Source organism: Pan troglodytes, chromosome 1, assembly GCF_028858775.2.
Source record: "Pan troglodytes isolate AG18354 chromosome 1, NHGRI_mPanTro3-v2.0_pri, whole genome shotgun sequence".
NCBI lineage: Eukaryota > Metazoa > Chordata > Mammalia > Primates > Hominidae > Pan > Pan troglodytes.
In genome coordinates this window covers 21,132,472-21,147,527 of record NC_072398.2, presented here as the reverse complement: position 1 = coordinate 21,147,527, position 15,056 = coordinate 21,132,472, and the positions used below count along the sequence as shown (strand labels likewise).

At 60.9% G+C, this 15,056-nt stretch overlaps 1 protein-coding gene across 43 annotated transcripts in view; it reads left to right on the top strand.

Moving 5' to 3' along the window:
- The first annotated feature begins 533 nt into the window (after positions 1-533).
- The window catches only part of OBSCN (obscurin, cytoskeletal calmodulin and titin-interacting RhoGEF), a 170,381-nt gene continuing 155,858 nt past the window's right edge, over positions 534-15,056 (top strand). For 37 of the 43 annotated variants that reach the window (XR_010149907.1, XR_010149905.1, XM_016940293.4 and 34 more), the window contains exons 1-9: positions 534-697; positions 4,277-5,282; positions 5,953-6,222; positions 6,686-6,946; positions 7,302-7,610; positions 8,075-8,341; positions 8,933-9,214; positions 9,525-9,800; positions 11,830-12,105. Coding sequence is in view for 41 of the 43 variants with exons in the window: in XM_016940293.4 (XP_016795782.2) it covers positions 4,295-5,282; positions 5,953-6,222; positions 6,686-6,946; positions 7,302-7,610; positions 8,075-8,341; positions 8,933-9,214; positions 9,525-9,800; positions 11,830-12,105 (2,929 nt within the window). In the remaining 2 variants the exon portion in view is untranslated. The remainder of the gene's footprint in view (positions 698-4,276; positions 5,283-5,952; positions 6,223-6,685; positions 6,947-7,301; positions 7,611-8,074; positions 8,342-8,932; positions 9,215-9,524; positions 9,801-11,829; positions 12,106-15,056) is intronic. The other 6 variants (XM_016940307.4, XM_016940394.4, XM_016940306.4 and 3 more) reach the window with 2 other exon arrangements.

Below are 15,056 nucleotides of genomic sequence, written 5' to 3'. Positions count from 1 at the left end.
CCTGGCTGTGGTCCCCAGCCCGCATCACTGCTAAGGACAAGGGTCTCTCCGTCCCTGGCTATGGGCCCTGGCCTGCATCACTGCTGAGAACACAGGCAACCCTGGCCTCCATCACTGCTGAGGACACAGGGTCCCCCCCGTCCCTGGCTGTGGCCCCCGGCCTGCATCACTGCTGAGGACACAGGCGTTCCCTGTCCCTGGCCGTGGCCCCCGGCCTTCATCACTGCTGAGGACACAGGTGTCTGTTCCCCATCCCTGGCCGTTGCCCCCTGGCTGGCATCACTGCTGAGGACACAGGGTCCCCCATCCCTGGCTGTGACCCCTGGCCTCCATCATTGCTAAGGACACAGGCATTTGTCCCCCCCTCCCTTGCTGTGGCCCCAAGCATCTGCCCTTTGCCTCCCACAGGGCCAAGGGTGAAACTGAATCCGGGACAGTGACACCCGGGCTATTTTGGGGCTGGGCTGGGCCAGCCTGGCCGGCACAAGGGGTGGGGTGGGGGCGGGCCCAGGCTTCTCCAGCTGACAGTGTCCGCCTGTCCTTTTGTCCCCGTCCAGTTTGAGGAGCGGCCGGAGTGTGGGCTGCTGGTAGGCAGCCTGCTGGTCCTGGGCCCTCGGAGGGAGGTGAGACCCAGCAGCCCCTGCCTCCCAGCCTGTGCCCCCAGCCTGCGTGCTGCCCAGAGCCCCCATAGAGAGAGGTGAGGAGACAGAGCCGGGCAGGGTGGGGGCCGTTCTGTGCCCTGGAGGGTGGCTCCACTAAAGGTCACGTCTGGGGAGTGGGGAAGCCTTCAGGGTCTGGCCACGGTGCAGCTCCCTGTGGCGGGGCTGGGGTTCCAGCCTCTGCTCCCTCTGAGCCCCGGAGCTGGGCTGCTCACATGGGGATGGAGCCACTAGGCTGGCCTGGGGCTGCGGGGTAGCCGGGGCGGTGCCCTGCACCCACCGTCCCCTCTACCCCGGAGTTGACCCTTGCTCAGAGAGCGGCCTGGGGGTCCGGCTGGCCCTGCCCCCAGCACTGCTGAGATAGATGCCCGCTGACAGCTGGGGCTATTTTGGGCCTGTTGGCTCAGCGGAGGGGACAGCCAGAGGGGCGCTGACACCTGACTCCAGGAAAAAATTTCCCCAGAACGCTTGAAGCCTCCGGTGGGGTCTAAGGTGAAGCACAGCCCTGGGGCGCTGCCCTTGGAACTTCATGCTGGAAAGGCACGGGAGCACAGGCTGCCCAGGTTGTCTGTCAGTGTAGGGGTGGGGAGGGCCAGCGAGGTGGCACCCTGGGAGCTGCCTCCCACTCTGGACTCTTCCCTATGATGGTCCCGGGCCCCTGGAAGACCAGAGTGGCAAAGTTCTGCAACAGTCAGGGTGGAGGGGCTGCTGAGGGGTGGGCGGCTATGGGTGGGGCCTGTCACCCGGGGCATGGTTTGGTTGGGGGGGGGGGTCCCACAGCGTTGGAATGAGGCCTCAAGGGGCTGAGGAGCCCAAGTGTGGTCCATGGTAGGTAAAAGGCTTTCCTGGGAGGCTGAAGTCTCCCCCTCCTGGGGAAGCTCGTGGGGTGCCCAGACCCAAAACGTGGCAGAGAAAAAAGACAGCCTCTGCAGATGTCCCAGTGCCCGATGGATTCCTGGGAGCCCCACGGGTGACCGTGGTGGCCCCCTTCCTGCTCGGCCTGTTTCTTCATCTGTGATACGGGTTGTCAGGGAGGAGGATGACTCCTGAACCCTCAAGTGTCTTTGCTTGGTGAGCCCCTCTCTGGCCCTAGGCCTGCTGACTGGTGGGGACGCCTCCTGATGGGGCTGCCATGAGCCCCCCAGACCCTGCAGTCGGCCTCCTGGGCCTGCACCAGGCGACAGAATGCAGGGCTATAGTGCCGTCCCTGGCAGCTGATGAGGACCTCAGTGTCTACCCGCTCTTCCCAGGCCAAGGTCAGCCTGTGCACCTCTGTCCCTTCAGCACAGGCAGTAACGGGAGCTCCCTGACCTGTCCCGGTCCTCTAGGCCCAGAGAGGCTACCCACACATGCTGCCTCATCTGTTCCACTGTGACCCTGGCAGGGCCAGCTGGGGATCTGGGTGTGGCAGAGGTTGGGGGAGAGGATGCCCCGTTCTGCTTTTGGGGAACCCACAGACCTGCTATATGATTTTTTTTTTTTAAAGAGACTGGGCCTTGCTCTGTTGCCCAGGCTGGAGGGCAGTGGCATAATCACAGCTCACTGCAGCTTTGACCTCCTGGGCTCAAGCCATCCTCCTGCTTCAGTCTCTTGAGTAGCTGGGACAGCAGGCACCTGCCACCATGTCGAGTTAATTTTTTTTAATTGTTTTTGTAGAGATGGGGGTCTCACATGTTGCCCAGGCTGGCCTCGAACTCCTGGGCTCAAGGGATCCTCCCACCTCTGCCTCCCACAGTGCTGGGATTACATGTGCTTGCCACCACACCTGGCCTGACTGTATGACTTTGGAGAGTGCTGGGGACAGCCCAGAGCTCATGGGCCCTGCAGAGTTGATGTCAAAGTAGCCCTTTGAGTCCTGGGAGGAGCCCTTAGAGGCAAATTCCCAGAAAGGGTGAAACTCGGACCCCGGTCCCTGCTGTGGGCAGGCCCCTGCCCAGGTCCTCCCCAGCCCCAGAGCTCTGCTGTGGGTGGGGAGGCTGGGCTGCAGCATAGGTGCTGACTGCACAGTGAGTCAGCAGACTGGTACCCGCTGCGCGTAGTCCAGCCCTGCTCCAGCCTCAGACTGCCCAAGGGGATTAAGGGGGATTAACTACCTGAATCACAGGACCAGGAGGAGGGCCCGGGAACGTCGCCCTGGCTCAGCCCACAGTGGGCAGCCCAGGCCCAGAAGCTGGTGGCTGTGGCCTGAGAGAGAGTACAGGCGAGGTGCCCTGGCGGGGGCCTCTCCACCATGGGGTGGTTGTGCCTGCCAGGGCTGGAGGGAGTTAAGGCGCCCTGGGCCAGCCCAGTGCCAGTGGGGCCCACTCACACCCGCTGTTCCTACAGAAGAGCTGCATAGGCAGGGTAGTGTCATCCCACACCATCTATATGGGGGGATCTGTACTGGGGCGGCTGGCCTGCTGGGGTCCGCCTGGGGTGGTCAAAGGACAGTGTCACCTGGGGCCTTTGGCACTGGTGTCCACCCTCAACCCTGCAGCATGTCCAGCTGGCCAGTGTGGCTGAGAACTGTGGGGTGACCAAGTTAGGCCTGGCTGACCCAGCCCAGCTGGTCTCAGCCTGGAGGTCTCTAGCCCTTCCAGGGGGGATGTTACTGGCCTTGCCAGCTCCAGACTCTGGGGTCCCCCAGCTATGCTCCCAAGCCAGATCCCTGACTGTGCCCTGCCCTTGCATCCCAATCCCACCTTGGGGCTCAGTGGAGGGGCCTGGGAGCAAGCAGCTAAGTGGTTTCCAGTCCTTCCCGCTCATGGATAAAGAGCATGCCCCTGGGGAGGAGGGAGGTGTGTGACTCTGCAGAAGAGGTGAGGCCCCTCTGCAGCAAGGGCAGCTTCAGGCCGGACTGGCCCCTCAGTGCAACCTGGAGGGACTGCTGAAGGAGAGCTGCGTAGGGGTCGGGGGGAAGAGGAGGGAGTAAGGGCTTTGCCCAGGGCAGAGGGTGCATCTCACCTAGAAGAGGCTCAGAGGGGAGCCTGCCAGGGTGGAGAACCGGTGACCTCCTTGTGCGATAGGCAGAGGAGACGGGCATGAGACCGGTGCCCATGGTGGGCCTCCTGCACCCAGGCCTGCCGGGGCTCAGCGAGCCTCCCCTTCTTGATGTGGGGGACACACAGGCCAGCTGAAGTTTTAGGCCCGAGAGGCAGCAGTGTGTGGGGTAGGAGAAAAGATACCACCCCGCAGGTAGGGAGTGGCCTACAGTGCACCAGGCAGGTCTGCCTGCCTCAGGAAGGTGCAGAAAAGCTTGTAGGCTGGGAGGAACCAAAAATAGCGGGCACTGCGCGGGAGGGGGCCCTGCCTGGTTGCTAGGGGGTGTAGGTTTGGGACATGTGCTCCAGTAACTGCAGCTGAGGCAGGGGGTCCCTGTAGGTAGGGAGAGGGAAGGAGATGTTCTCAGCGGCTAGAAGAGCCGTTTTCAGGTAAGGTTACCAAACCCCAAATGCCCAGAAAGGGGCAAGTCTGCACTTCTGGGTCACGGTGCCCACCGGTGATGCTTCCTCAGGGCGCGGGGAGTGGGGGGGAAATAGGATGTGTGGAGGTGTTGAACTGGGTTCCTCAGGCGGCACGGTGGGGTGCACCCGGGCCTCATTCCAATCCCCACTAAGGCCATCCCCACCTACTTGCAGGTCCCCGCCGCCACCCTCATGGATCAGCCACAGTTCAGCGGGGCGCCCCGCTTTCTCACCCGGCCCAAGGCCTTCGTGGTGTCGGTGGGCAAGGACGCCACCCTCAGCTGCCAGATCGTGGGTAATCCCACGCCACAGGTGAGCTGGGAGAAGGACCAGCAGCCGGTGGCGGCCGGCGCGCGCTTCCATCTGGCCCAGGACGGCGACCTCTACCGCCTCACTATCCTGGACCTGGCGCTGGGCGACAGTGGGCAATACGTGTGCCGCGCGCGCAATGCCATAGGCGAGGCCTTCGCTGCCGTGGGCCTGCAGGTGGACGCGGAGGCCGCGTGCGCCGAGCAGGCGCCGCACTTCCTGCTGCGGCCCACGTCCATCCGCGTGCGCGAGGGCTCAGAGGCCACCTTCCGCTGCCGCGTGGGTGGCTCCCCGAGGCCGGCAGTGAGCTGGTCCAAGGACGGGCGGCGCCTGGGTGAGCCCGACGGCCCCCGCGTGCGCGTGGAGGAGCTCGGCGAGGCGAGTGCGCTGCGCATTCGGGCGGCGCGGCCGCGCGACGGCGGCACTTACGAGGTCCGCGCCGAGAACCCGCTGGGCGCTGCCAGCGCCGCCGCGGCGCTAGTGGTGGACTCGGACGCCGCGGACACGGCCAGCCGGCCCGGGACCTCCACGGCCGCGCTCCTGGCGCACCTGCAGCGGCGGCGCGAGGCTATGCGCGCCGAGGGCGCCCCCGCCTCACCGCCCAGCACCGGCACGCGCACCTGCACGGTGACTGAAGGCAAGCACGCGCGCCTCAGCTGCTACGTGACCGGCGAGCCCAAGCCCGAGACGGTGTGGAAGAAGGACGGCCAGCTGGTGACCGAGGGCCGGCGCCACGTGGTGTACGAGGACGCGCAGGAGAACTTCGTGCTCAAGATCCTCTTCTGCAAGCAGTCGGACCGCGGCCTCTACACCTGCACGGCGTCCAACCTCGTGGGCCAGACCTACAGCTCTGTGCTGGTCGTAGTGCGCGGTGAGCTCCTGGGTGCGGGGCGCGCGGGCCCAGGCTCCTCCCCAACCCGTGCACCTGGGTCCTTTCGCCCTTGCGGTCTGCCGTTTCCCACCCGCGTCTGTCCGGTCGTGGAATCCAGGGTTGCAGGTGTCCGTTCCTGGGTGTGCAAAATGGGGGCGACGCCCCACGACCTGTCCTAAAGACCCGCAACCCGCTTTCCCCACCCAGTCCCCTGCCCGCCCCGCCCCCTTCGCATGCCGTCCCCCCAACCCGCCACCGCTGGCCCACAGACAGGGGCGAGAGGTGTGAGAGGGGCGGGGCCGCAGGGGATCCCACCTCCTCAGCCCCGCCCTCTCCCTCCCGCTGCTCCCAACCCAACCTCCACCACTCTGCCTTCTGCTCTTCTACTCCCCCGCCCCCCAACTTCCTGTCTCCTCCCCTGCGCCCTTCCCAACCCTTAGCCCCTCTGCCTCCTGCTCGCTCCTCTCCCCAGCCCACTCCTCTACCCTGCACCCTCTTCTTTCCAGCCTCCCAGCCCCTCTGCTCCTGTCCCCTATTCCTTCCCACACCCTCACCTCTGCATCCTCCAGTCTCCTTTCCCGCCCACAATTCCCCAATTTCCCCCTTCCCACCCCGCCGTCGTCCTGCACCCTCCGGCCCTGCCCCTCTCACCAGTCTTCTCTCCTGGCAGAGCCCGCGGTTCCCTTCAAAAAGCGGCTGCAAGATCTAGAGGTGCGGGAGAAGGAGTCGGCCACGTTCCTGTGCGAGGTGCCCCAGCCGTCCACTGAGGCCGCGTGGTTCAAGGAGGAGACGCGGTTGTGGGCGAGCGCCAAGTACGGCATCGAGGAGGAGGGCACCGAGCGCCGCCTGACCGTGCGCAATGTCTCGGCCGACGACGACGCGGTGTACATCTGCGAGACGCCAGAGGGCAGCCGCACGGTGGCGGAGCTCGCAGTCCAAGGCAGGCGGGGCGGGGCACGGGGCGGGGCACAGGGCGGCTTCGGGGAGGTAGCGGGGGCAAGGAGGCACCGAGGAGGGAGCCGGGGGCGGGAGAGGGGGGAGCCAGGCCGCACGGGCTGGGCGGGCACGGGGGCGGGCAGGGTGCAGACGGACTGGGCTTGCGAGGTACGAGTTGGGACTGGGGCAGGCAGGGGCGGGACTGGGGCGGGAAGGGCAGGTAAGGTGGGGGCGGAGGAGCAAGCTCGGGCGGGGCACGGGGTGGTGATTAGGGGGAAGGGGAGACGGAGTGGGCAGGGATCTTGTGGGACCGAGCTGGGACTTGGGCCGGCGGGACAGGTAAGGGGTTGCGCGGGGGAGTGAATCGGATGCAGCTGGGAACCGGGAGACAGGGGGCGAGCGGAGGAGCGAGTCTGGAGCGGGGCGTGCAGGGGCTGGTCTGACTGGCCCGGCTCCCTCCACCCCAGGAAACCTCCTCCGAAAGCTCCCTCGGAAGACGGCGGTGCGCGTGGGCGACACGGCTATGTTTTGCGTGGAGCTGGCGGTCCCGGTGGGCCCCGTCCACTGGCTGCGGAACCAGGAGGAAGTGGTGGCCGGGGGCCGCGTGGCCATCTCCGCGGAGGGCACGCGCCACACACTGACCATCTCCCAGTGCTGCCTGGAGGATGTGGGCCAGGTGGCCTTTATGGCTGGCGACTGCCGGACGTCCACCCAGTTCTGCGTGTCGGGTGAGGGCCTGAGGGTGCTCCCAGGATGGCAGCGCTTCCCTGCTGTCTCCCTGGTCCCAGTCCCCTGACCTCCATTACCTCAGCTCTCTGGGCTTCAGCCTGCTGTACGGAGGGCCGCGGGGCAAGACCATAGCCCTGGCCCTCCAAGGTTAGGCTCCCTGAGCCCCCGCGCAGTCTTTCAGCTGCAACCAGAGAAGTGGCTGCAGGTTTGGGGCTGGAGGTTGTGGCCAGTGGTCCAGGTCCCCAGAGCAGCCCCAAGAGAGCTGGGGATCCTGTGACACCCCTCCAGGTGATTCCAGACCCAGGGCTCAGGAAGAGGCTCCCAGTAGGTGACCTCTGCCCACCCTCTATACAGCCCCCAGGAAGCCTCCCCTGCAACCCCCTGTGGATCCTGTGGTAAAGGCCAGGACGGAGAGTTCCGTGATTCTCAGCTGGTCCCCACCACCCCATGGGGAACGCCCTGTCACTATCGACGGCTACCTGGTAGAGAAGAAGAAGCTTGGCACCTACACCTGGATCAGGTGCCACGAGGCTGAATGGGTGGCTACACCTGAGCTGACCGTGGCTGATGTGGCGGAGGAGGGGAACTTCCAGTTCCGAGTGTCAGCTCTCAACAGCTTTGGTCAGAGTCCCTACCTCGAGTTCCCGGGGACTGTCCACCTGGGTAAGTGGGACCTCCCTGTTACAACCTATGGGGCTGCTCACCTGCCCCGGAATCCCCCAGGTCCAGCCTCAGGGGAGGCCAGAGTGGCCTCATGGAGACTTTCTGTGGGGAGGGGGGCTGCCAAGGCCTTGCCCTGGTGCAGTGTCTGTGGTGGGAAGGATAGGTGACCCCACTACAGGGCCCCTGGGAGCCTGCCTGTCTCCAGCAGACCCAGGGGATGGGGCTCCAGGGCTGCCCCACTCTGGTGGGGCTTGTAGGATGCTGGAGGGGTCTCAGGGCAGCTGTACCTTGTCCTTGTTCCTTCATGAGCCTGACTCGTGCTATGGTAGCTCTGTGTGCTGGCTGGGCTTCCTGGAGGAGGAACATTTAGGTCTAGGCTCTGTAGGAAGAGAAGGGGAAGGCAGAGACCCCCTCAGCACTCCCCACTCCTCCTCGGCCCCTTTCTGACGCTGCCTGCCCCACAGCCCCCAAGCTGGCCGTGAGGACACCGCTGAAGGCGGTGCAGGCGGTAGAGGGTGGCGAGGTCACTTTCTCCGTGGACCTCACGGTGGCCTCAGCGGGTGAGTGGTTCCTGGATGGGCAGGCCCTGAAGGCCAGCAGTGTGTATGAGATCCACTGTGATCGCACCCGGCACACGCTCACCATCCGGGAGGTGCCCGCCAGCCTGCACGGGGCGCAGCTGAAGTTCGTGGCCAACGGCATTGAGAGCAGCATCCGGATGGAGGTCCAGGGTAGGTGGAGGGCCCCAGCTTGGGACCCTGAGCCTCATTTCTCCAGGGTGGGCGGGGTCAGGGCTCCAGGTAGGGCTGCTACAGGTCTGAGGGCCCCAGGACACCCTGTCAGCCTGCAGGTCACTGGGATGAAGCAGGCAGGGTGGTGGGCGTGCGAGGACTCACCCAGGCTGGCTGGTGGCACTGGTCCCTGGTGTCTGGGTGAGGGCCTGGGGCTGCAGGGGTCCTGCTGGGCAGAGCCTCATGTCTGTCTCCCCCCTTTCCTCCTTTCCCCCTCCTGCCTCCTCTATCTTGTTAATCTTTTCCCTTCCGTTTCTTTCCTGCTTTTTTCTGTCTCTGCCATCCCATGCCTGGCTGTTTCACCTCCGTCTCCCCTGCTTCTCTGGTGTATCTGTGACCTCTGTTCTGCCATTGTCTCCCCTGCCTGCCTCTCCCTCGCTGTCCTCCCGTGCTGTTCTCCTGGGTCCCTCCCTTTATCTTTCTGTGCCCCGTGTCTGTCTCTCCTTGTCTCCACTTCCGTCCATTCCCCTCTGTTCACCTTTCTGTGCCCCTCCATCCATTCCCCTCTGGCCACGCATACCCGGCCCCCAGCGGCCCCAGGGCTGACTGCCAACAAGCCGCCAGCCGCAGCTGCCCGGGAGGTGCTGGCTCGGCTGCACGAGGAGGCGCAGCTGCTGGCTGAGCTGTCAGATCAGGCTGCGGCTGTGACATGGCTGAAGGATGGTCGCACACTGTCCCCAGGCCCCAAGTATGAGGTGCAGGCATCGGCCGGGCGGTGGGTGCTCCTTGTGCGAGATGTGGCCCGGGACGATGCAGGCCTCTACGAGTGCGTCAGCCGCGGGGGCCGCATCGCCTACCAGCTGTCCGTGCAAGGTGGGAGCAGCTGGCAGCCTCTGTGGGGTTCTCTGACTTTGTGGGGAGGGTGAGGGACAGGGCAGTGGAGGCGAGCCCAGCTTGGTAGGGGGAGGGACTCCATAACTGGGTGGTTGCTCTGGTGGGCACAAGTCCCAAGGTTAGAGTCAGCAGGCCGCACTGGCTGCTTGCCCAAGCAGGGCCCCTCTGGCCTGGTGAGCCTGGGTGTCCTGTGTGGTCCCAGAAGCCGGACCAGCTCCAGCTTGTGAGCACTGTGGCCAAGTTCATGCTCAGGGCCTCTGCAGTGCCTGACCCAGCCTGTGTCCTGCAGGCCTCGCGTGCTTTCTGCACAAGGACATGGCGGGCAGCTGTGTGGATGCCGTGGCTGGGGGCCCAGCGCAGTTTGAGTGTGAGACCTCCGAAGCCCACGTCCACGTGCACTGGTACAAGGATGGCATGGAGCTGGGCCACTCTGGTGAGCGCTTCTTGCAGGAGGATGTGGGGACGCGGCACCGGCTGGTGGCAGCCACAGTCACCAGGCAGGATGAGGGCACCTACTCCTGCCGCGTGGGCGAGGACTCTGTGGACTTCCAGCTCCGCGTCTCTGGTGAGCACGCTGTGTGTGCATGCGTCTGGGCCCATGTGGGGTGGGGAGCAGGTCCGGCTGCCTCCAGCAGAGCAGGATTGACCTTCCTGACCCTTCTTTTCTCCAGCAAATGGTTGACAGTGTCAACTGAAAAAAAAATCAAGGTTTTAAAAGAATTAGTTTTATTCAGAAGGCTTGAGGATTGCGGCCCAGGAGTCTTTCAGACTTTCTGTTAAGCTGCTCCAAAGCAGAGTTTCAGTCTGCAGCTCATACATAGGTGGGGAAGGCTCTGCAGCTGCTCAGAAGGTACCTTTAGAGCCAGAGCTCCTCACAGCCTGGGTGCACCTGGTTACAGATGACAGAGGCACAGTCATGAATACTGCCAGACGTTATCTCACGTGCAGGGAGAAGAAGGGGCCAGCACCATTGAACTTACCTTTCCTAAAATTGCCGTACTTCAGGCTAGAGACATGGGAACCCGCACTGTGTCCCCCAGGGCTGCGCTCATTCACCGGGCCAGGATTGGTGAATTCTGCTGGCAGACCAGGATGAGCAAACACAGCTTCTTATGTTTGCTGCCTCGTCCCAGAGAACATTTGCTTCTCTGTTTGGGAAAAGAAATGACTGACTAACTTCTTCTCTGTTTGGGAAAAACAGAGTTAGACTAACAACTAACTTCTCTGTTTGGGAAAAACTAACGTTTACGTGGGTAAAGAATCTAAATGTAGAAAATAAGAAAAGATAACATGAAGGAAATTGTGGAAAGTGGACGTGGACCTGGTTTTCTTAGGCTTTAGGATAATCTTTTCCATCTGTACATGGGCCTCTGTCTCCTGCTGTGTCTCGTCCTCGCCGCCAGGGCTCACTCACAGCTCTGCGGACGCTTTTGTGTATTGTGTGTTTGTGGGCCAGGGTTAGGGCTGGCACTTCATTTAAAATGTGTTTTTATTTTATTTTGTATTTTATTTATTTTATTATTTTATCGTTTTTGAGACAGGGTCCGCCTAGGCTGGGGTTCAGTGGCACCATCTCGGCTCACTGAAGCCTCAACTTCGCAGACTCAAGCAATCCTCCCACCTCAGTCTCCCAAGTAGCTGGGACCATAGGCGCGCACTATCAAGCCCAGCTAATTTTTGTATTTTTTGTAGAGATGAGGTCTTGCTATGTTGCCCAGGCTTGTCTCAAGCAATCCTCCCAGCTCAGCCTCCCAAACTGCTTGGGCCAGAAATGTTTCTAAAGCCCTTCTCTTCGTTTTTAGGATGAGGGGACTGATTTTGAGCAGAGCCACAGACTGGAGTGTCTTTGACAGGTTAAGATTTGAATGTAGGGGGCTCTGAGCCCTGGCTCTTTCTGGAAGCCTCCTGGGCTCAGAGATGTTGGCTGGGAGGCTGAAGGAGGAGCACAGAGGGCTTCTCAAGGAGCATGGCTGCCGGGCCTCTGTGGGCCGGATTCCGCTCACAGACCCCACAACAGGGAAGGCCCCATGGCCAGGCTCTGGAAGACTATCCGGCTGGCTTCCAGGGGGAAATATGTGGGCGTTTAACGTATAAAAGTTTAAAAATCATGCCAGCCCAGCCCTCCTTTCACAGTCCAATGGCCAATTCATCCACAACGTAGAACACACCCTGTGCCTGCTCTCTGTTGTTTGAATAATCAGGGGAGTGTCTGTGAAGCTGAACCCTCTCTCTGTCTTGGTCCACGTGATGGCCCGTGTCCATAGGCAGTGGACCTCCAGGACAGGCGGGAGTTTAGGGGAGAGAGAGACAGCATGCTGGGTCTGCGAAGGACACTCAGGCCACCAGGCCCTATTGATAGCTTCTCGTAGGCACACGCCCTGCCCTCGTGGCACATGCCAGGGCCCTCACTGGGCAGGGGTTGGGCATCACAGCTGCCTGTGCATGGGAAGAGCTATGCCTGAGCACACGGACCATGGAGGAGCCCATGGCAGGACTGTTCGTGCCTGGGGTACAGAGTCTGATAACCTGAACCAGGCCCTGCAAACCTCACTTGGAAGGGCCTCTGACCCCACCTCCCCCCTTATGCATCCCAGAGCCCAAGGCGGTGTTTGCCAAGGAGCAGCCGGTGCGCAGGGAGGTGCAGGCTGAGGCGGGGGCCAGTGCCACGCTGAGCTGTGAGGTGGCCCAGGACCAGATGGAGGTGACGTGGTACAAGGACGGGAAGAAGTTGAGCTCCAGCTCGAAAGTGCACGTGGAGGCTTTGGGCTGTATGCGGAGGCTGGTGGTGCAGCAGGCGGGCCAGGCAGACTCCGGAGAGTACAGCTGTGAGGCCAGGGGACAGAGGGTCTCCTTCCGCCTGGACGTTGCAGGTGGGTCCCTAGTGGCATGGTCAGCACCTGTCCAGGCGGTGGAGCGTGTGCTGCACTGGCACTCAGCACCTCTGCCCCTCTCTGCGTCGCCTGTTCCTGGCCTGTAAGGGATGGCTGTGCTGCCCGCAGTGGTTCTGTTAGAAAATCCAGCATTCTTGTGCACACCCACAGAGCACTGTGCTGCACTAGCCAGGATCCCTTGTGTGTTTATTCAGAAGCCTGTTTTCTGCTCCTGGTTGAGACCTTGCACAGACCTGTGGCTTTTGTCTTTGTTCTGAGGGAGCTGCAGTTGTGCCTTCTGTTTAGGGCACTGCAGTCTCAGCTGACCATGGAGTCTCCTCTCCCTTGGGGACCCTTAGTGTGTCCCCTCTGCTCCCAGACTCAGTGTGTGGGGACGGCGTTCCTTGTCTTCCCCTCCTGGCCGCGCTACTGCCTGTAGCTTCTGCCTCTAGAGTAGAAAGAACCAGGAAGGTGCCGGAAGCTCATGCTTGACTGGAGTTGCGTTAAGATGACCTTGTGTGGGCCCCGCCAGGGCTTTAGAGTGAGCCCCCCAGGTGGGTTCGTCGGCAGCCCCATCACCTGCCCCTGAGGGTCCACATGCCTGTGCCCTGCCGAGGTCATGCTTTCCTCCGGGCCACCTCGTTCTCTTCCTCTGCTTCCTAAAACACCGGACATCTTCATCTTCTTCCTGCAGAGGACGCTGGGACCTCTGGGCAGTCCTGTCGCTCCTGCAGACCCCTACTGCTGCCTCGGCTCAGCCCGATCCTGGCCGAGGAAGCTCTGTGCATCTGTCGCCTGCGTGATGCGGGGAGGCCTCTGGCCACTCCCACCTTAGTGTTTAGGCTTTTTGGTGGGAGGCAGAATGCCCCTGTGGTTGGCCACCAGCTCTGGGACAGCTTTGGCACCACTCCCCGTGGGGTAAATGAACCCATCCCTGCCCATCTCAAGCTACACATGTGGCTTTGCTGAGTTTGGGGTTGGGAAGGACGGTGGTGGCTCTCAGGAGCATGTGAGCAGCTCTGGCCGCTGTGGTGCCTTGGTGCCTACAGGTGCTCCGTGTGTCCCCTGGAGGTGCTGGTCTTGGTTGTAGGGGGAGCAGCCCTCTCCTCTCGGTGCTCCATGGGTGGGGCATGGGACGCAGGGATGCAGCATGTCCCTATCCAGCGAGGTCTTTCCCAAGACCCTGCTCTGTAGCTGCCATGCTACTGTGGCTGCTACCCTGTATGCAGGGAGAGGGTCAAATCAGCAAAACTGGTTTTTTGTTTTTTGGTAATTTTTTGTTGGTTTTTGCTTTTTGCTAACTTCTTTCAAGATTTGTCTCTCCTCCCGGCTTCCTATGTTGGACTATCATATCTACATTGTCTTGGTGCCTGAGTTAAAATTTCCAGTGTAATATTTGATCGCACATATGAAGTTGTCTTTGTTATCATGAAATTAAGGAAGCTCTGGTGCCAACAGTTTTTTTGTTTTGTTTTGTTTTGAGACGGAGTCTCATTGTGTCACCTAGGCTGGAGTGCAGTGGTGTGATCTTGGCTCACTGCAGCCTCAACCTTTTGGGTTCAAGTGATCCTCCTGACATGGCCTCCTGAGTTGCCGGAACCACAGGCATGTGCCACCACACGTGGTTATTTTTTAAGAATTTTTTTGTAGAGATGGGGTCTTGCTGTGTTGCCCAGGCTGGTCTTGAACTCCTGGCCTCAAGCAGTCCGCCTGCCTCGGCCTCCCAACATGCTGGGATTACAGGTGTGAGCCACTGCACCTGACCAACAACTTTTTTTTTCTTTTTGAGGTGGAGTCTCGCTCTGTCGCCCAGGCTGGAATGCAGTGGCACAGTCTCAGCTCACTACACCCTCCGCCTCCTGGGTTCAAGCGACTCTCCTGCCTCAGCCTCCCGAGTAGCTGGGATTACAGGCACATGCCACTACGCCCAGCTAATTTTTTTATTTTTAGTAGAGACAAGGGTTTTGCCGTGTTTGCTAGGTTGGTCTCGAACTCTTGACCTCAAATGATCTGTCCACCTCGGCCTCCCAATGTGCTGGGATTACAGGCATGAGCCACTGCGCCTGGCCCAACAATTTTTTAATAATGACATTTGAGATGTAATTGATGCACAGATTTTAAGTGTATCATTCGAGGGATTTTGGAAAATGTGGATACCATGCACCACCATGTCTGCATCAAGGTACTGAGCATCTCCATCCCTCTAGAAAGTTCCTTCATGCAGTCCACCCTCCACCCTGCCCCAGGCAGCTGCTGCCCTGATTCTCTCCCCATAGGTCAGTTGTGCCTTTTCTTTCTTTCTTTTCTTTTTTTTTTTTTTTTTTTTTTTTTGAGATGGAGTCTCACTCTGTCTTCCAGGCTGGAGTGCAGTGGCGCAATCCCAGCTCACTGCAAGCTCTACCTCTCTGGTTCATGCCATTCTTCTGCCTCAGCCTCCCGAGTAACTGGGACTACAGGCACCCGCCACCACGCCTGGCTAATTTTTTGTATTTTTAGTAGAGACAGGGTTTCACCATGTTAGCCAGGTTGGTCTTGATCTCCTGACCTCATGATCTGCCTACCTCGGCCTCCCAAAGTGCTAGGATTACAGGCGTGAGCCACCGTGCCTGGCACAGTTGTGTCTTTTCTAGAACGTCATTGAAATGTTCAGAAACCCACCCTCTACAAAATGACTTGAAATGGGACATCAAATGTATAAGGAACTTTGAAAAAAGGGATTGCCCAGGGACCAAAAAATAAGAGGGGACTGTAGGATGAGTGCAGTGGCTCACTTGTAGTCCCAACATTTTGGTGGGCCAAGAAGGGAGGATCACTTGAGCCAGAAATTTCAAGACTAGCCTGGGCAACATAGTGAGACCCCGCCTTTACAAAACATGAAAAAGTAGAATAATAATAATAATAAAACACAAAAGAATGACTGGGTGAAGTTGGGGTCTGCGTGTACCTTGCAG